This window comes from Salmo salar, chromosome ssa19, assembly GCF_905237065.1.
Source record: "Salmo salar chromosome ssa19, Ssal_v3.1, whole genome shotgun sequence".
Lineage (NCBI taxonomy): Eukaryota > Metazoa > Chordata > Actinopteri > Salmoniformes > Salmonidae > Salmo > Salmo salar.
The window spans coordinates 54,097,370-54,119,195 of record NC_059460.1 but is presented as its reverse complement, the minus strand read 5'-3'; the positions used below and the strand labels follow the sequence as shown (position 1 = coordinate 54,119,195).

The 21,826-nt window shown below is 39.9% G+C and overlaps 1 protein-coding gene across 1 annotated transcript; it reads left to right on the top strand.

Moving 5' to 3' along the window:
• The first annotated feature begins 1,705 nt into the window (after positions 1–1,705).
• LOC106579326 (ORM1-like protein 3) lies at positions 1,706–7,616 on the top strand. Its single transcript, XM_014159146.2, has 4 exons — positions 1,706–1,995; positions 2,507–2,721; positions 3,122–3,273; positions 3,874–7,616. Exons 2-4 carry the CDS (start codon positions 2,548–2,550, stop codon positions 4,007–4,009), a joined length of 462 nt encoding a protein of 153 aa, XP_014014621.1. The 5' UTR covers positions 1,706–1,995; positions 2,507–2,547; the 3' UTR covers positions 4,010–7,616.
• Positions 7,617–21,826: the final 14,210 nt, after the last annotated feature.

Genomic DNA, 21,826 nt, shown 5'->3' with positions numbered 1-21,826 from the left:
TCTCCATAGACAAACATTGGCAGTAGAATGGCCTACTGAAGAGCTCAGTGACTTACCATCATAGGATGCCACCTTTCCAACACGTCTGTCGAATTTCTGCCCTACTAGAGCTTCCCCGGTCAACTGTAAGTGCTGTTATTGTGAAGTTGAAACGTCTCTGAGCAACAGCTGCAAAGTGGTAGGCCACACAAGCTCACAGAGCGGGACCGCTGAGTGCTGAAGCGCATAGTGCATAAAAATCGTCTGTCCTCGGTTGCAACACTCACTACCTACTTCCAAACTGCCTCTGGAAGCAACGTCAGCACAAGAACTGTTCATCGAGCGCTTCATGAAATGGGTTTTCATGGCCGAGCAGCTGCAAACAAGCCTAAGATCACAATGCACAATGCCAAGATCGGCTGGAGTGGTGTAAAGCTTGCCACCATTGAAATCTGGAGCAGTGGAAACGCGTTCTCTGGAGTGATGAATCACGCTTCACCATCTGGCAGTCCGACGGACTAATCTGGGTTTGGCGGATGCCAGGAGAACGCTATCTTCTCCAATGCATAGTGCCAACTGTGAAGTTTGGTGGAGGAGGAATAATGGTCTGGGGCTGTTTTTCATGGTTCGGACTAGGCCCCTTAGTTCCAGTGAAGGGAAATGGTAACGCTACAGAATACAATTACATTTTAGACGATTCTGTGCTTCCAATTTTGTGGCAACAGTTTGGGCAAGGTCCTTTCCTGTTTCAGCATGAAAATGCCCCCGTGCACAAAGTGAGGTCCATACAGAAATTGTTTGTCATGATTGGTGTGGAAGAACTTGACTGTCCTGCACAGAGCCCTGACCTCATCAAACACCTTTGGGATGCCCAACCTCACTAATGATCTTGTGGCTGACTGGAAGCAAGTCCCCACAGCAATGTTCCAACATCTTGGTGGAAAGCCTTCCTAGAATAGTGGAGGCTGTTATAGCAGCAAAGGAGGGACCAACTCCATATTAATGCCCATGATTTTGGAATGAGATGTTCAACGACCAGGTGTCCACATACTATTGGTCATGTAGTGTACTTGGTGACATGCTAGGTAGGCCTACTTTTCTTACATCAAAGAATTTAACTCAATTGGTAACTATCTTGGTAGCTTACCAAATCAAAATCAAATCAAATTTTATTGGTCACATACACATGGTTAGCAGAGGTAAAAATCTGTCGTTCTGCCCTTGAGCAAGGCAATTAATCCACTGTTCCCCGGGCACTGAAGATGCTAATTAAGTTTAAGGAAATGCTTGTGGTGTAGCGAAATGCTTGTAAAAAAAGTCCTGACTATGTAATAACACTTAAGATTTTCTGGGCTAACAATGTAAGAAATAATACATAAAAAACAATATATGAAATGGTTATTACTGTGTAATGATCATTTACTATGTAATTTATCAGTGAATACTTGATGATTTTTGTACAGTAAAAATCAAGCTCTACCATTCGTTTTGATATCAAAGGTTGACCGACTGATAATAGTAATTTATAATGCTTGAAATGTAACACTTATTTTCAAAATGTGCTGTTCAGCACCCATGAAAAGTGCCCTCGCCCTCGCCCTCCTGTTCCTGTGACGTTGCAGGGGGGCGTTTCCCCAACGTTTCAACGCATTCCATTTGAATTGGTCAATTTTACCCATGTGATGTAAATACACCAATCAGTGCTAAGTGCGATAAAAAAAATAAAACAACATCCAAATGTGGAGCTCTGAAAATGATGACGTTCTACATGAATTGCTGGCTGGGAGTGGAAGTGGAACTGTTTAGCCTGAATATCGGACTATAAACTGAAGGATACTTGAATAACATTGCATAAGAAAGCAATACGAAGGTATTTGAAAGAATGACTAGTCGAAACGATATGGCAGTCTGACCTATTGATGCCAATTACCTAACCAGAGAAGGCGATAGTGAATAAGAGGAAAACAGCGATATAACGGACTGAAGCTGAAAGTGCGATTGAAGCCATTTTCTCCTGTAAGTATTATCTTGTTTGATTTGGCTACTTTATTTACTTATTATTGATATTGGAATACAGTAGTCCTAGTGCATGATGCAATATCGTAGATCATAATGTCATATTTCAATTGAATAATGGAAAGTTCTAGAAGAATTGAAAGAATGTGAGTTGAATCAGCCTGCACTACATGCTGGGTCATGACTGTGTTGTAATTCTCATAGCTATTTAATTACTATTTTTGGTGCTTAAAGAGTATCCCATTTTGTATACTGTGTGACCAAAACGAATCTATTTTCTGCTACATTTCTGCAAGACTCCCCCTCCCCAAAGTTACACAAAACCTAGTTCAGCACCACATTCCAACTAAATTTAGCCTATCTCGGGACTCCACCCCCTCCCAATAGGGTCTAATAATGAACAGTGCATGGATGGAATAGTCAAGCTGTAGCTTAGTCGCATTGCTTGCATCATTTGTAATTGCTGGCATACCTAAGGAATTACACACACCCTTCTGTTCCCACCACTCAGTGTTGACCCCGAGCAGACGAGGAGCGTGGTAACGTGACATCATGAACGTGGGCACGGCACACAGCGAGGTGAACCCCAACACGCGGGTAATGAACAGCCGGGGCATCTGGCTCTCCTACCTCCTGGGCATCGGCCTGCTGCATGTCATCCTGCTCAGCATCCCCTTCGCCAGTGTGCCCGTGGTCTGGACCCTCACCAACCTCATACACAACCTGGTGGGTAGTAGGCACCTTAGTAGGCTATGCCTTGGGGCACCAGTGCATCTCACCGACTGTATAACATAAGTACTGTAGGTGGATGGTCCAGTCACTGTTATTGCACACAATGGTAGTCTCCATAAGCAAACTACTCTGCAGTCTGCACTGTCACTAGGAGTGTGCTGAGTGACAGTGAATAAAAGCAATAGGCCATGGGGCAGTCTGGAACGTTTGTCTCTTTTTGTGGCATTTTCATTGCTATAAAAAGTCACAGAACAGATCAGCTTCCACATCCTTTTCCAAACTAAATCGATTTGCGGTTCTAGGCTGCTGACAATTTCACAGTATCACTTTTGCCCGTACAATGTTTTATATAACAGCTTTCCTGACTGACTATTCTGTGGTGTGTGTGTTGCAGTGCATGTACCTGTTGTTACACTTGGTGAAAGGAACCCCGTTTGAGACTCCGGACCAGAGCAAGGCTCGCTTCTACACATACTGGGAGCAGATGGACTATGGTGTACAGTTCACTGCCTCACGCAAGTTCCTCACCATCACTCCTATCGTCCTGTAAGGACATCGACACTACCTTATGCTTTATAGACTATTTATAAAATAATAGTCTATTTACTACTAATAGTCCTTTATAAAGTATAATTTAATGCAACGTGTTGCAATGGTATTTTTGTAGTGATAGGACTGTGAAGTGAAGCATTAGCCTATATTTTTACGTACGTTTTTTTTTCTCACTGTCCTTGTTAATGACTTCAGCAGCCTTGTCCAGCCAGTCTTTGGGCAGTGGGGAGTCTGGGCTGCTGTGGTGCCTGCTGTCAGCGGAAGGCTCTATTTAGAGACACTGCTGACAGATGGTTTGTCACTAATGCTTGGTCAATGAACCATGATGGATCTATTTGCAGATACGTCCTCTTACATTTTACATTAAATTTTTATTTTAGTCCTTGTCACTTTGATCTTCAAAAGTCCTCCACAACAGTTGACATGTTCACATGTGGCATTGTGAATTGGAAAGACGTAACTGTCGACCAAAAAAACAGATACCTGTAGTTGTCCAGACAATACCTTTTTTAAATGACCTCCTTCACCCAGCTCCAGTCTTTCTCTGACCTACCCTTTCTTTCTCTTCCTCATACTATTCCCCTCTCCCCCTAGCTATATCCTCACCAGCTTCTACACCAAGTATGACCGGGCCCACTTTGTGGTCAACACGGTCTCCCTGATGACCGTGCTCATTCCCAAGCTCCCCCAGCTTCACGGAGTTCGGATCTTTGGCATTAACAAGTACTGATGGTGCGGAAGAGGACACCGCCATTCCTCCATCTCCCTGTGGACTGTAAACACAGAGTATCAGGCCCCGCCGCATTGGCCCCCAGCCCATAGGGATCCATGGCCCCTCTCTGGCTCACAGGGCTATTGAGCACTCTGATAAATGAAACCTAAGGGCGATAAACAACACAGAATTGACTTACATGGCTCGGCTGGGTCCGAGCTCCTATGTGGTCCTATTGAAGCGGTGCTGTGGTGTTTATTTGTGGTTCCCTTTATGTCCATTTTATTTCATTCACAGAGAACACTGCAAGTGACGCCTTTGAGGAGTATGAGATGTATTGAGATTGAGTTACAATGTGGAGAGGAGAAACCTCTGAGCAGTTTGGTCCTGAGAAAAGTGAGACTCAGACATTTTGCACCCAGGAAGACATTTTGGAAGTTATGTCACTCAGTTATGGATGCCCTCTAGAATTATAACTCTACATTTCTTTAGCATCTTGTCCTCACAAGGCTCATCCTCTCTTTCTCTCATAAGAAAGGACAGACTGCTAGAGAAAGGGTTAGCTAGGGAGTTGCTCTGACTGTTGCAGTGGTCATACAGGAGGGACCACAGGGTTTATATTTAGCCCCCCTGACCACTCAGTCTGAGTTTGGAAAGTTTAAGCAACACTTATTTTATCGGATTATTTCCATATTTAGATTGCCTTGCTCTGATTTCAACCAGAGTAAACTTCTGTTCACATTGCAGTCTGTAATCTACAGTGCAGAGTAGACATGCTCAGGCCCCAAAAGCTAATTCCAGCTTTGTGAATCTGTTGTATTTATATTTCATTTGGGACCCTTAGGGCAGAAGATGAAAAGCAGGTTAGGCTATTCATGTTCATGGAAACATTTGTGCATACATATTGTATACTCTAAGTCAGGTTTCCCCAACTGGCCCTTGGGTGGTTTTATTTGTCCCCTCAAGTTTTCTGAGATTTTAATTGTAGGACATAAAAGACTAGAAACACCAGGAAATCAGCTCCAAGTGATTTAAATTTAAGAAATCTGTTCCCAAGTATTCCCACGCATAATAGAGAGACATGTGAAATGATTATGTTTAAGTCAAACATTTATATCTGTTTGGGCTTCTTGCGGTCAATTTGCAGTCTACAAATGATTTGTAATTATGTTCCTGCCCCTGGACCATCCGCTCAAGAAAAAAGTATTGCATATTCAACAATAATAGATTGTAGTGCATGGGTATGGGCTTAAAGACTTCCTTCAAACTGCACGGAGAGACATAAAAATTGTATCCATGACTTCATCTGACTCTGGGTAAGTAGAAAATAGGGCTTGATTGCCAAAATCTCAAACTATCCCTTCAGTTGATACAAAGGCTGTAAATGTGTCATGAAATGTTGTAATGTTGGTGTTTTAATAAGGTACCGAGTACAGATAGATACCGGGAGTTTGCCACATACCATGTATTTCCACTCTTTGAGCAGAGTCATCATGGCAACATGGCAACAACATGGCAACAACAACAACAAGCGTCTTTAAAAAGGGGAAACGGAAACTGAGAACTACGCAGCACAAAGTGTTGTGTTCAGAACTCACACTCAGTTTACTCCGAGTGAAGAGAGGTTGTGATAATTGAGATGAATGTTCATTTGAAATTCATTTCCAGAGTCTTTCACACAGCTTTAGATAACCCCCATCAGAAATTTTGGCTATGAAATGGAGAAAAGAACTTAGTGGAGCATTTTCATATCCACAAAATGCACTATAATCAAATATGAATGGCTTCAGTGGATTTTAGTAAGCGCAGAGAAGATTTATTAATTACACTTATGATTGACAGGGTTACAATGTACTACCATTAGAGATACTGCATATTGTTTTTTATTAGAAGTAAAAACCAAAGTATGTGAATGGTATAGAGTATGTGCGCATTCCTAGTTTGTTAGCACAGTAGGTAGCAAAGAACATGAGTGTTTTTCAATGTGTGTGAGGTCTGTTGCACAGTAGCAATGTGACGTTTATGTGTGATCTGACTGGTACAGAGCACAGGACTTTATTCATTTGATTGTGTAACAACATTACAGTCTTATGAAATTGTAGGTACTCGCTTGATAGTGGATTAGGAAAAATATAGCTTAGGGCTTTTTTGGCACGAGTTCAGAAGGAGGATGGACTATTGTAAATATATTTTACAAATTAAAACCTATAACAATGAGGGTTAAAGTTTTTGTGTTTTTGTTTTGTTAAGAGTAGGCCCACATGGAAAAAACACATTGTTCTACGGGCAAGCAAACAGTTCTTTCTTTCTAGTGAATACCTGTACATGATAGGCATGATTTAGTCCAACCACACAGAATACCATGCTTATCTCTGGTATTTGGTTTCAGTGAATGAGGGTCGTAACTTCAGTGGGTTGTACCAATGGTATTCCAATACATATAGTACACCTGAATACAGTTGGGAAATTCCTGACAAATGTACAGTAGCAAGCGATATTAACATAACTTATGTTGGCATTACGCCTTTAGCAGTATTTTGTCATGGTGTATAAAAACCTTCCCAGGCCTCGAAGTCCTCCTATCTTCAAAGAACTCTGCTCATGTTTAAAGTTGTTCAGCAGGAAACGTCCATTATGAAAACTTTGGTGGGAGTTTTTGTTTCTATTCTAAATGGTAATTTAAAGTAGTGCTGAAAACATGTTAGCTCATGCATAGACAAGTCTTTTTGTTACATATGATAATAGTGTAATGTTTAGGTTGGTTAAACAACAAAACAGTTGGGCCACAGAAATGCGTTGGCTAAGTTGCTGAAACATGGACATTGCCAAGTGGTTTAGAATCTAGACCTTGTGCGTATTAGCTGAGCCTTAATTATTAATAGCATACTATTTCTACTAGTGTTGATTTTGAACACTTAGGCTTGTGCTCTCTTTCAACCCCTACTTAGTAAAAAACTAGTCATACAACTTTAGATAGTAATCCATGGGTATTGCAAACCGAATCCAATTAGTGTTTGGAACGTTAGAACCCAAAGCCAGCAGCTTGTTAAACATTGATTGAGGGAGAGTGATAGTGATAGTGCTGAAAGTGAGTCATCAGGTGTCACTTGGCCAGCTTTGCTAGCCACAGACCGGCACTGAACCTACAGATGTACCCTTACAGAAAAACCACATGATTTCACGTTAAATTTCATGTGAAAACGGGTTTTTGGACCACCACATGTTTTCACGTGTAGTTTCATGTAGTCACATGTTGCTTTCTATGTTGTCACGTTATCACATTAACATTAGATCACATTAAAACGTGTTTTTAGAACACTGTGTGTTCACGTGTGAAATTCATCTGTTTTTTTCCCCGTAAGTGTAGGCCTTTGTTGTTCCAGAAGAAAGTGTCTCCCTTCTTACAGTACAATCCATGTCAGTAGACTAAAGCAGTCGTTGGCTAATCTATTAATAAGTACGACAATGACTTGTGCCCTGTTCATAGCATAATGCTTTCTATTTACAAATACATTGTAGAGCATTGTGAATTATAGCTGATGTTGTTGAATTATATATTCTTTTCCAGGTTGAGAGTCTACAGTTGGCTAAGGTGTTTAATGATTTAATTATACATTTACAAAAGTTTCGTCTTTGTATGACCTTTTTCTCAGTATTTGTATATAAATTAGTGATAACCTACAATGACACGTAAGGAAAGTTAGAAATGGATATTCACTTTACGTAATTAAAGTAGATTTATTTTCTCTCTGGCAGCGAATATACAACAGTTTATTAATAATAGATTTGAGTTAGTACGGTGAACTCGTTAGATTTGTACAATATTTAGGAAATTCTGACTTTTATTTGCTTAAGGGACATTTATTCAGAATCTACACTGAACAAAAATAAATGCAACGTGCAACAATTTAAACGATTTTACTGAGTTACAGTTCATATAAGGAAATCAGTTAATTGAAGAAAAAAGGGCTTTATTACAGAGAGAAATACTCCTCAGTTTCATTAGCTGTCCGGGTGGCTGGTCTCAGACGATTCCGCAGGTGAAGAACCCGGATGTGGAGGTCCTGTGCTGGTGTGGTTACACGTGGTCTGCGGTTGTGAGGCCGGTTGGACCTCCTGCCAAATTCTCTAAAACGATGTTGGTGGCGGCTTAAGGTAGAGAAATGAACATTCAATTATCTTGTAACAGCTATAGTGGAAATTCCTGCAGTCAGCATGCCAATTGTGCGCGCGCTCAAAACTTGAGATATCTGTGGCATTTTGTTGTGTGACAAAACCGCATGTTTTATAGTGGCCTTTTATTGTCCCCAGCACCTGTGTATTGATCATGCTGTTTAATCAGCTTCTTGATATGCCACACCTGTCAGGTGGATGGATAATCTTGGCAAAGGAGAAATGCTCAATAATAGGGATGCGAACAGATTTGTGCACAATTTTAATTTCAGCTCATGAAACGTAGGACCAACACTTTACATGTTGCGTTTATATTTATGTTCAGTATAGTATCTGAATGTTTTCAGAACGGGTTTGTCTAGGCTTGTGTCTTTAACAAGATTACTTGATTGTTTTTTTGAACTATGACACAACATTAAAATTCTATATTTATGTAATCAAATTGTTTTGTAATTGTTTATAGGCTACCTCTCATAACATTTAAAAGTTTTATCACCTCAGTAAACCAACCAACACTTGATGGCAGCAAAGCTGTACTGAGAGGAAATCCTTTAGTAAAGTACACTAGTAGAATACTTTGACATGGATACTGGCCAGCAGTTATCAGCCAATAGCACATCAGTCTGGGTAATTTGAGCTCTAATCATGAACACTAACCATGCCCAGCCCCATATGTTGCTGAATCTGAACCACGCGCTTTAAGGTGTGCATGTTTGTGGCTTTAAATTGGTTATTCAATGTTTATGATAATATCCAGACAGTCCACATACCCCAGAAGCCATTATAACCACTTTATTTCCGTCATACAATGCTAGATTGTTGTTATTGTTATATAGAATTTGCCAATTTTGGTTGGCCTCATGCTCTCCAGTGATGTTATCTCGCTAAAAACACTTATCTCCAGCAGAGGGCAGCAAATGCCTGTCACTGATCCTAATCTGAACTGACATTTTCCTATTATAAATAGGAATCGCCTCAAGATAAAAATGATTGGCCTTTTTTTCCTTCTTTTTTTAAATATCCAGGGGTTTTGTGAGGACTTCTCATCTCACCCTTGACTCTTTAATTAAAATTTCATTTAAAGATTTCTATTACGATTCTTGCTTGCTTTGTGCATAAATAGTGGTTGGTTGGTGGCTTCTATTACATTTACATCATTTAGCAGACGCTCTTATCCAGAGCGACTTACAGTAGTGAATGCATACATTTCATGCAAAAAAAAATTTCTGTGCTGGCCCCCCGTGGGAATCGAACCCACAACCATGGTGTTGCAAACACCATGCTCTACCAACTGAGCTACAGGGAAGGCTAATGGGAAGGCTTCTATGATCTTTTAGCTCCAAATTTGAAATGTTTTTACATTTTTTATAAGTATAGGTTGCAAATGTTTGCCCTAAAATAGCCCCAATTCCTCCCTCATCTCACCCAGTCTCACTGTTCATCGTTACAGGACTTCACTCCCACGTCTCCAATAGCTTGTTCATTTTCCCTATCTGAGAGCAGGGACCTTATGTTCCCCCAGCCCTCCCTATAGTAAGCCCTTCCCATAAATATTATCTAACATATTCTGTACAAGATCAGTCAGTGCCAGCACCTTCGTCTGCACTGTTTGGTGATACTCAACGGTTTTCTGTGTCATTTTCACCTAGTGTATGGTGTAAACATTGCAATTATTTCACAATGGAAAATGTGTATTGTACTTAGATAAAATGTCTTACTGGCAAGTATAGGAGAGTGACAAGGCCAAACTTGTTTGTAAACACATACGGCTCTAACATTTACCAAGAGGAGCAACATCCAATATGAATACACGTTTAATAAAGGAACACCCCATCCCAAAAGAAGTTAAACGCATGGGATGTTAGTTGCCTACTTATTCCAAGTTGTGCCTTTGAAATATACATGTGCTGTGTTGTTGGATTCCCTTTGCGTGTACCGGTGTTTGAGTATGTGACAATGACAGCACGCGTGGGGGATTAGATACGTTTGCAAACACAACAAATCATTTAGTAATGGAAAGGTTGTGCCCATGTACTCCCCCTTCTACCCACTGACGCTCACACAAAGTGACCTGAACGAGTGCGGCAGTGCTGAATATCTCATGTGTTCCTGGTGGGAGCGCCCTGGGATTACTGGGGAAAACGGGAAGCATTTTACAGTATGGATGAGTTTAGCTATAAATAGCAGAGTTCCAGAATATAGTTCAATTAAATATGAGCTTTGGATCCCATATGGATCTGTGAACTGAGAAACCCAAGGACAGTTCAGAGGACAGAGCCTTAAAAAGTGTGTTCAGCTGTTATTGGAAGCGCTTGGGAGGAGAGGGAAGAGAGTGAAGAGTTGGATGCTGTCTCAAGCTCAGGGGGTAGCTGCTATGTAATGGGTGTACTGTCAGACAGAGTTATCTGTCATATCCAAAACACATCATCATGATGACGTGGCAAGTTAAAAATATAGCTTTTGACTTCAGGAAGAATTTCCCAATACTTTCGCATTGCACTACAGTATGGTAGCTATTGGGAAACTATAGTCCAAAGGGAAAGGGCCAGATTCAGTTCTATTTTTGCACTGAGCCAAGAGTCAAATGTCAAGAGACAAAGGTCAAAACTCAGATACAACAAAAAAACTGATATTCCCAAATATGTTTATTTGATTTGATATATAACCCTTATACATGTTGTTTATACATTTCACATTTTCGTCAATTATATCCAATGAACATATTTTTAAAGCCAGACATAATCGCGTCTGTTACTTATCCATCATGGCTGACTTTGCACAACTTGTGTGACTCAAAACTCAAAAGCACTTACTATTATTTTCTTACATTAGACGTTGTGTGGCGATACAAGCAAGCCAACTGATACAGTCATGAATATTCATATACTGTTTTACATTATTAACATATTGGGTGCAGTTAGCCTCCAAATTAAATCAGATCATGAGTAATGAGATTTAAGATGTATTATATTATTATATGACGTTACAGCTGAAAATGCAAAGCATTCTGGAAAGGAGGGAGAAAGAGAAAGGGGGTTGGGTGATAATAATAATAACGTAAATAAAACACTTATCAGCACTAAAAAGCTAATTAGCCGTCCATTCAAAATGATGAAACATCTCAGAGGGTATTAGGTGTGTAAAAATCAGGCATCCATGGAGCTTTTTACTAGTTAGTCATCGTAATGATGATTAGGCTATTGAGCATTTTCTTGTATTTGTACTAATCAAGTTATAGTGCATTCTTTCAAGGTGGTCTAAGTGGTTGAGTAATCAAGGACCTTTTAGGCTTACTAGTACTCCATTGTGGGGAGACTGCATGTGTTCTACTGGCCTACTGGTCTTCCATTGTGGGGAAAGTGACAGTGTCCTATGACCAATGGTTGTTGTCATTCATGCTCCTCTTATACTGTCATCACCTGCTAGAAGATACAAACCGTCCCGCACTCTAATCACATCATTGGCTTCCTCCAATGCTTTTAGACCTCTAATGCTAAAAGCATCACGCAAGATCAGAGGGTTTCCAAACATCCGTTAGCGCATGCTACCTATGGATTTTACATTGGCTTCACTAGTTAGCTAGCCACACACATATGTTAGCGTGTTAGCTTGACCTCTGTTTCTCTTTAATCTTGGCAGTAGTCCTGGAGAGCTCTGTGGGGGATCCACACACCCCCTACAGAGTTGATCAGATTGAGCGGATGAGATGAGATGCATTGCCTATACAGGGGTCAATTCCAACACTGAATTATCTGTGATGCACAAAGTCCTATTGCGCTCATTGATTTACTATCGGCCTTCAGATTTGTCACCAATGCTCCTTATAGGACACATCACTGTACTCCTATACTCCTCTGTAAACTGGTCAACTCTGTATACCCGTCGCAAGACCCACTGGTTGATGCTTATTTATAAAACCCTCTTAGGCCTCACTCCCCACTATCTGAGATATCTACTGCAGCCCTCATCCTCCACATACAACACCTGTTCTGCCAGTCACATTCTGTTAAAGGTCCCCAAAGCACACACATCCCTGGGTCGCTCCTCTTTTCAGTTCGTTGCAGCTAGCGACTGGAACAAGCTGCAACAAATACTCAAACTGGACAGTTTTACCTACATCTCTTCATTCAAAGACTCAATCATGGATACTCTTACTGACAGTTGTGGCTTCTTTGTGTGATGTATTGTGGTCTCTACCTCCTTGCCCTTTGTGCTGTTGTCTGTTCCCAATAATGTTTGTACCATATTTTGTGCTGCTACCATTTTGTGTTGCTACCATGTTGTTGTTATGTTGTGTTGCTACCATGCTGTGTTGTCATGTGTTGCTGCCTTGCTATGTTGCTGTCTTAGGTCTTTCTTTATGTAGTGTTGTGTCTCTCTTGTTTTGATGTGTGTTTTGTCCTGTATTTATATTGTATTTATTTTATTTTTTTAATCCCAGGCCCCCGTCCCCGCAGGAGGCCTTTTGCCTTTTGGTAGGCAGTCATTGTAAGTAAGAATTTGTTTCTTATCAGACTTGCCTATTTAAATAAAAGTTAAATAAAAAACTATAGGGAAAAATAAAGGTCTCTCAGTGACATTCTAATGTTTGTTTACTGTACTAATCTTTAGTCATGTCAAGAGGCATTCGCACCGGCATTAATATTGATCTTTATTGCAGTTAAAGTTCGCTCTGACATGAAAGAGACATGTTAACCTCCACCAATGTCAGCCATTGATGCACAGATATTATGATAATGAATGGTAATTTTTTGTGGTTAAAAACCTCTTGAGGATCGAACCCTTTTTTACAATTTTCGCCTAAAATGACAAACCCAAATCTAACTGCCTGTAGCTCAGGACCTGAAGCAAGGATATGCATATTCATGATACCATTTGAAAGGAAACACTTTCAAGTTAGTGGAAATGTGAAATTAATGTGGGAGAATATAACACATTAGATCTGGTAAAAGATAATACAAAGCAAAAACATTATATATATTTTTTCTTTCATCATCCTTGAAATGCAAGAGAAAGGCCGTTCTGAGTTAGGAGTCTAGGCGCAATTTACATTTTGGCCACTAGCTGGAAGCAGTGTACGTGCAAAGTTTTAGACTGATCCAATGAACCATTTCATTACTGTTCAAAATGTTGTATCAAGTCTGCCAAAATGTGCCTAATTGGTTTATTGATACATTTTCAAGTGCATAACTGTGCACTCTCCTCAAACAATAGCATGGTATTCTTTCACTGTAATAGCTACTGTAAATTGCTCAGTGCAGTTAGATTAACAAGAATTTCTGCCAATATAAAACATGTCTATGTCCTGGGAAATGTTCTTGTTACTTACGTCATGCTAATCACATTAGCGCACATTAGCTCAACCATCCCATGGGGGGACACCGATCCTGTAGAGGGTTTACTGCATGAATGGTGTGCTTTTTATTTCATGTGTGTGTGTGTGTAAAATATTACTGTTCTCAGATTTTTTATTAATAGATATTAGATGTGTATTAAAATGTGTCAATTGTTTAGCTGGAATGTTCATATCCTGTGATATGTGGTAGTCCCACCTAAATATCTTAAGATGAACATGCTAACTGTAAGTCACTCTGGATAAGAGCATCTGCTAAATGACTAAAATGTAAAATGTAAATGTTTTACATACAGATCTCATATTATTTTAATTAATTATTATATACAGTACCATTCAAAAGTTTTGACACACCTACTCATTCAAGGGTTTTTCTTAATTTATTTCTATGTTCTACAATGTAAAATAATAGTGAACACATAAAACTATGAAATAACACATATGGAATCATGTAGTAACCAAAACAGTGTTAAACAAATCAAAATATATTTTAGATTTTAGATTCTTGAAAGTAGCCACCCTTTGCCTTGATAACAGCTTTGCACACTTTTGGTATTCTGTCAACCAGCTTCATGAGGAATGCTTTTCCAAAAGTCTTGAAGGAGTTTCCACATATGCTGAGCACTTGTTTGGCTGCTTTTCCTTCACTCTGCGGTCCAACTCATCCCAAACCATCTCAATTGGGTTCAGGTCGGGTGATTGTGGAGGCCAGGTCATCTGATACCATCACTCCATCCCTTTCCTTGGTCAAATAGCCTTTACACAGCCTGGAGGTGTGTTTTGGGTCATTGTCTTGTTGTAAAACAAGTGATTGTCACACTAAGCGCAAACCAGATGGGATGGCATATCGCTGCATAATGCTGTGGTAGCCATGCTGGTTAAGTGTGCCTTGAATTCTAAATAAATCACACACAGTGTCACCAGCAAAGCACCCCCACACCATCACACCACCTCCTCCATGCTTTACAGTGGGAACCACACATGCGGAGATCATCCGTTAACCTAGTCTGTGTCTCACAAAGACGCGGCGTTTGGAATAAAAAATGTCACATTTGGACTCATCAGACCAAAGGACAGATTTCCACTGGTCTTATGTCCATTGCTCATGTTTCTTGGCCCAATCAAGTCTCTTCTTATTATTGTTGTCCTTTAGTAGTGGTTTCTTTGCAGCAATTTGACCATAAAGGCCTGATTCACGCAGTCTCCTCTGAAAAGTTGAGTTGCGTCAGTTACTTGAACTCTGTGAAGCATTTATTTGGGCTGCAATCTGAGGTGCATTTAACTCTAATGAATGTATCCTCTGCAGCAGAAGTAACTCTGGGTCTTCCTTTCCCGTGGAGAGCCAGTTTCATCATAGCTCTTGATGTTTTTTGCGAGTGCACTTGAAGAAACTTTAGAAGTTCTTGAAATTTTCCTGATTGACTGACCTTCATGTCTTAAAATAATAATGGACTGTTGTTTCTCTTTGCTTATTTGAGCTGTTCTTGCCATAATATGGACTTGGTCTTTTACCAAATAGGGCTATCTTCTGTATACCATCCTTACCTTGTCACAACACAACTGATTGTCTCAAACGCATTAACCTGTTGGGTCTAGGGGGCAGCATTTGCACGTCTGGATAAAAAAAATGTACCCGATTTAATCTGGTTACTAATCCTACCCAGTAACTAGAATATGCATATACTTATTATATATGGATAGAAAACACTCTAAAGTTTCCAAAACTGTTTGAATGGTGTCTGTGAGTATAACAGAACTCATTTGGCAGGCAAAACCCTGAGACATTTTCTGACAGGAAGTGGATACCTGATGTGTTGTATTGACTTTAAACCTATCCCATTGAAAAACACAGGGGTTTAGGAATATTTTGGCACTTCCTATTGCTTCCACTAGATGTCACCAGCCTTTACAAAGTGTTTTGAGTCTTCTGGAGGGAGATCTGACCGAACAAGAGCCATGGAACGGTGATGTCCCATTAGACACCTGGCGCGCTACTTCATGTTGGGTACCCTCGTTCCAATACGTTATAAAAGACTATGCATTCGTCCACCTTGAATATTATTCATGTTCTGGTTAAAAAAGGCCCTAATGATTTATGCTATACAACGTTTGACATGTTTGAACGAACGGAAATATATTTTTTCCCCTCGTTCATGACGAGAAGTCCGGCTGGCTTACATCATGTGCTAACGAGACGGAGATTTTTGGACATAAATGATGAGCTTTTTTGAACAAAACTACATTCGTTATGGACCTGTGATACCTGGAAGTGACATCTGATGAAGAGAATCAAAGGTAATGGATTATTTACATAGTATTTTCGATTTTAGATCTCCCCAACATGACGTCTAGTCTGTATCGCAACGCGTATTTTTCTGGGCACAGTGCTCAGATTATTGCAAAGTGTGATTTCCCAGTAAGGTTATTTTTAAATCTGGCAAGTTGATTGCATTCAAAAGATGTAAATCTATAATTCTTTAAATGACAATATAATATTTTACCAATGTTTTCTAATTTTAATTATTTAATTTGTGACGCTGACTTGACTGCCGGTTATTGGAGGGAAACGATTTCTTCAACATCAATGCCATAGTAAAACGCTGTTTTTGTATATAAATATGAACTTGATAGAACTAAAAATGCATGCATTGTCTAACATAATGTCCTAGGAGTGTCATCTGATGGAGATTGTAAAAGGTTAGTGTATCATTTTAGCTGGTTTTATGGTTTTGGTGACCCTGTCTTTGACTTGACAAAACATTACACACAACTCTTGTAAATGTACTGTCCTAACATACTCTAAATTTATGCTTTCGCCGTAAAACCTTTTTGAAATCGTAAAACGTGGTTAGATTAAGGAGATGTTTATCTTTCAAATGGTGTAACATAGTTGTATTTTTGAAAAATTTGAATTTTGACATTTATTTGGATTCAAATTTGCCGCTCTTGAAATGCACCTGCTGTTGATGGAGTGCACCACGGGTGGCACGCTAGCGTCCCACCTAGCCCCAAGAGGTTAAGAAGGAAAGAAATTCCATAAATTAACTTTAAACAAGTCACACCTGTTAATTGAAATGCATTCCAGGTGACTATCTCATGAAGCTGGTTGAGAGAATGCCAAGAGTGTGCAAAGCTGTCATCAAGGCAAGGGGTGGCTATTTGAAGAATCTCAAATATAACATTTTGATTTGTTTAACACTTTTTTGGTTACTACATGATTCCATATGTGTTATTTCATAGTTTTGATGTCTTCACTATTATTCTACAATGTAGAAAATACTTAAAAAAAATATGAAAAACTTGGAATGAGTAGGTGTGTCCAAACTTTTGACTGGTACTGCATGTATAACCAATAATTTAAATATTGATGTCACAAATGTATAAAGAAATACTGAAGCCTGAGTTGAACTGCAGTAGATACTAATGTAATGCACATTTTCAAATACAGTTCAATGTCTTTTAACCACACATATTTCAAATGCTACCAATTACATTTTCCAAATGCAAAAGTTTTAGTTATGGAATAGCATCACAAAGTCAGAATTCATTTAGCCCTCTGTTGGTCTACAGTATACTGGAGGAGCCTGGCTAAGTTTCACTTAACTGCACAGCCTGCACGTTAACAGCTACGTGACCAATCCCTATATGTGTCCATACAGCCTCCACTCCATGTCCGCTTCACGGTTCAACTCCCCCACAAATCATTGATTCAATAATTCATAAAGGGATAGCATGTAAATGATGAGCGATGTAAGTCACCCTGGATGTATCCTTGCATAGTTGGATGAATAATGTAGAGGAGCGGAGGCCTGCCCTTCCCCTGACCCAGCTACTCTCCAAATCTCAGCGCTAACTGAAATTATTCAGTGTGTTTTCTCTCTGTCGGCACAGTGCTCTTCATGAATCTGCCAGGCACCAAGGTCTGCTACTTCTCTCCATCTCCCCATTACCGCGCTATGGCAATTTGTTGGAAAGTAATAGCTGCCTGACTGGGAAATGTAGTGCTGACAGTACTCTGTGAAAGGGGGGTCGAGAGAGATGTATACTGTCATGTTGTTGTTTTTCTTCTTTTGTGGTGTTCAGCCTGACTCTGACAGGGTGCTCTGCTCTCTGCTTCTCTGCTTCCCCCACTCCTTTTTAGTAAAGATGGAAAAGGCTATCAGCGGTTGGGTGCTTAAGCTGTATACAGATGTAGGACCTTAATTTGATCACTCCTTTGTTGCTGAGATTTTTTCTGCGAAGCAAGGAATGCAAAATTGTAGTGTATTTGAGTTTTAAAAAGGCAGATTTTCCATAATGAAAAATGTATCACCCCTACAAAAATGTCCATAAATTATAATCCACATAATCATTCACGTCTCGTTGCTGTAGGATTATTTCCGTGCTGTAGCAAACTGTCTCAAATTAAGATCCTACATCTGTATGGTTTTGCAGCTGACTATGTTCCCCCTGGCCATGCTAGATCAATAATTCTCAGAAAGTGACTGAGAGAGAATTGGAAGTGAAAAGTATTGGTCCGGGCCTTGTTAAACAATCCTGTCTACACAGTAGTACACTATCCATTGCCCAGAACTTGATGGGAAAGATCAGCACGTCAACTATCATGTTTCACGCACGCACACTCACACAATCACACCTTATATTCTCTCATAGGTCACGTACAGCTGGCTACTTCACTTCAGCATTTTCTCAAACTTTACTGTGATATATCATATCAGTCCGTATACCATGGGAATGACAAAACATGTATTATTACTGCTGTAATTACTTTGGTAACCAGTTTTTAATAACAATAAGGCACCTTGCAGGTTATGTCGATATAGGACTCGTTTTACTGTGGCTATAGATACTTTTGTACCTGTTTCCTGCAGCATCTTCACAAGGTCCTTTGCTGTTGTTCTGGGAATGATTTTCACTTTCCACACCAAAGTATGTTCATCTCTAGGAGACAGAACGTGTCTTCTTCCTGAGTGGTATGGCGGCTGTGTGGTCCCATGGTGTTTATACTTTCGTACTATTGTTTGTACAGATGAACGTGGTACCTTCAAGCGTGTGGAAATTGCTCCCAAGGATGAATCAGATTTTCTGAGGTCTTGGTGGATTTCTTTTGATTTTCCCATGATGTCTAGCAAAGAGGCACTGAGTTTGAAGGTAGGCCTTGAAATACATCCACAAGTACACCTCCAAATGATGTCAATTAGCCTATCAGAAGCTTCTAAAGCCATGACATCATTTTCTGGAATTTCCAAGCTGTTTAAAGCACAGTCAACTTAGTGTATGTAAACTTCTGACCCACTAGAATTGTGATACAGTGAATTATAAGTGAAATAATCTGTCTGTAAACAATTGTTGGAAAAATTACTTGTGACATGCACAAAGTAGATGTTCTAACCGACTTGCCAAAACTATTGTTTGTTAACAAGAAATTTGTGGAATGGTTGAAAAACGAGTTTTAATGACTTAAGTGTATGTAAACTTCTGACTTGAACTGTATTTCCAGTCATGTGAAATCCACAGACTAGGGCATCATGAATTTATTTCAATTGACTGATTTCCTTATATGAACTGTAACTCAGTAAAATCTTTGAAATTGTTGCATGTTGCGTTTATATTTTTGTTCAGTGTAGCTAACCTTATGATTTCATATAGAAGGTGGAATATTGCCCAGCGATATGATTGATGGCTCAGATATTATCCACCCCATTTTCAATATTGACGTAATATCTAATCATTAGACAGCTCAGCTCTGTTTGCTCAATTTAATTATTTTAACTTATTAATCCATTATTACCATGATTTTAAAATAAACTTAATCCACACGCACTAGTCAAATAAAGTAGTCTATGATTAGAACTGAAGAAGTGCCAGAATGCAAACTCAACTCCAGAGGCAGAATTTATTAAAGGGGAAATACAGTCGATGACAGACAGCATCTGATTCCATCACCATTACTTGAACGCCTTTCAACAGCACTCTGCTCATCCCCTATTAGCTTGACATTGATCAGGACAAGACATCGGTTACCATGACTATTAGCTCAGCCAAGAGACTGCAAGACGATTATCCTGGACGAAGAGACAAGTGCCCTGTCCATTTGCCTGGCATATATCATCAGGATGGGCCCAGGCACAGGCTGCATTTGCAGGTCCATTAGCCCTGTATATGGACCACCGAGGGACAGCCTCTCTCCCTGGGTGTTATGGAAGAGCCTGCACTTTGCCTAAGGGGAGAGATTGAGCCGCTTGGCCCCTCTAATGATTAATTTCACGTGCTGGCTAATATCGATCAATCAGCTTCTAGATGCGGTTCACGGCGTTAAGTGGTCTTCTGACTCCATGGTCATTTGCATGGAAATTATGAGGTGGGCTTGGTCCTGCAAATAGTTGGCGTATGCCTTACCGTTGAACATGAACCTATCACAATAATTAAAACAAAAATGCCCCCAAAAAACTGTAAGCTATTACACTATTATTTACAGTATCGGTAACACATATAACACACATGAAAAATGTGTGAATGAACTTGAAAATGTGTGGAATAGCTCAAAATGTGGTGTGGTTCGACAATAAGGGACATTTTGCAGGGGCAGATATGAGTTGCCGAGACTGAAGACTGAGACGTGCGCGGACAGTGGATGCACCAATTCAGGTAACAAGTGTAGGCCTGATGAATGTCAATCACCGAATGTCCTTCATTACACTTCTTGGTGTTCTGTTGTCTCTTCCCATTCTTCAAATAGCGGATGCATGGTGCACTTTATGGATGCGGGAATTATTTTAGAGTGGACGAACGTGCGCAGGTAAACAGGATTACAGAAGCCTTTCGAAGTGATTGTTTGACAATCAGATGAAAACCTCATGACTGGTTTATGCCACATTAAAAGTTAATCAATTTTAAAAGTTAAACTACAAATATTTACTATTAGGCCCACTGAGCTCTAATCAAATGAAATGGGATTCTATATGTACAGTACATGTTTAGGCCCCCAATTATGTGCATGTGCAAGCTCGTGCACACATAGTAGGTACCATACCAGGAAGTGTGTGTGTGTGTGTGTGTGTGTGTGTGTGTGTGTGTGTGTGTGTGTGTGTGTGTGTGTGTGTGTGCTCGCATGTTTGTGCGCATGTGTGTGTGAAGTAGATCCTCTTAAAATGTGGCCTCTTTTTTTTAAGCTTCACTTGGCTTTTGTAAATCCTTTCAGTTCACTGGAGAGAACATTTCTGCATGAAGGGGAGTGTACTCATTTAGGAATTCAAGAACAACAGTGTGTGCATGCATGTGTGTGCGTGTGTGTGTGTGTGTGTGTGTGTGTGTGTGTGTGTGTGTGAAGTAGATCTTCTTAAAATGTGGCCTCTTTTTAAGCGTCACATGGCTCTGCTAATTCTCCATAGTGCTCATTGTGGATGCACCATAATGCATGTCTATAGGCCACATCAACCCAGAAGGACTGTCCACCCCGAGGTGTTGGTAACAGAAGTGACAGGTTGACAGGGTTGTTCCACCTCAAAAAGCACAAGAAAGAGGATTTAGACTCCCACCATCTCAGATTGTTCTGAGATCGTTTCTGTAGTTAGTAACAGATACAATTAGCATTCCTGAAACATAATTTTGTTGAAATATCACCCAAATGGGCCATTTTAATTTATTTATAGAATTCAGATAATATTCAATAAATATAGTATCCAACATCCGATTTGGAACAATCTTCCTACCAATATTCCTACCAACAGAACCCCAAACACCTCATGCCAATCCCACCCCAACAACTAATATACAGTTTCAGTTATCTTTGTTTGACAAGTGGTATGAAGCTGTGGCTTGGAGTATTGCTTCTCCATACTATGTAATGTATTCCCTGTTCAGAAAAATTTGTCATTGAAGTCACTTGTATTATTTACCATAAAGTAGTGTGAAAGTGCTAGGTTTTGACCACTACTGTAGATAACACTGTTCCTGCTATACCACCACACTCTTTTGTCCATTTTGCTGGTCTCTTGTGTTTATTAAATAGATCACAACATATTCTTTGCAACTTTGTGTGTGGTCATCCTCACAATTCATGCCAGTCCTCCATGAAAGTAATTCAGTTTGTCCTTCTTTTACGCTTAATCTGTGTCCAGGAAATGGTCCTTTGTGTGTGGTTTATTCCCTTCAAAAAAAGTCTGGATTAGTTACTGTTAGACCATCCCTGGTGAACAATCAAACCATTAGGCTTCTGCAGTTCTACTGGTTTCAATGTTATGGTTTCTAATGGTCTTTAATGTCTCCATAGAGCTCTTAAAACACAGTCAGAGTTGAATTCCTTGGTG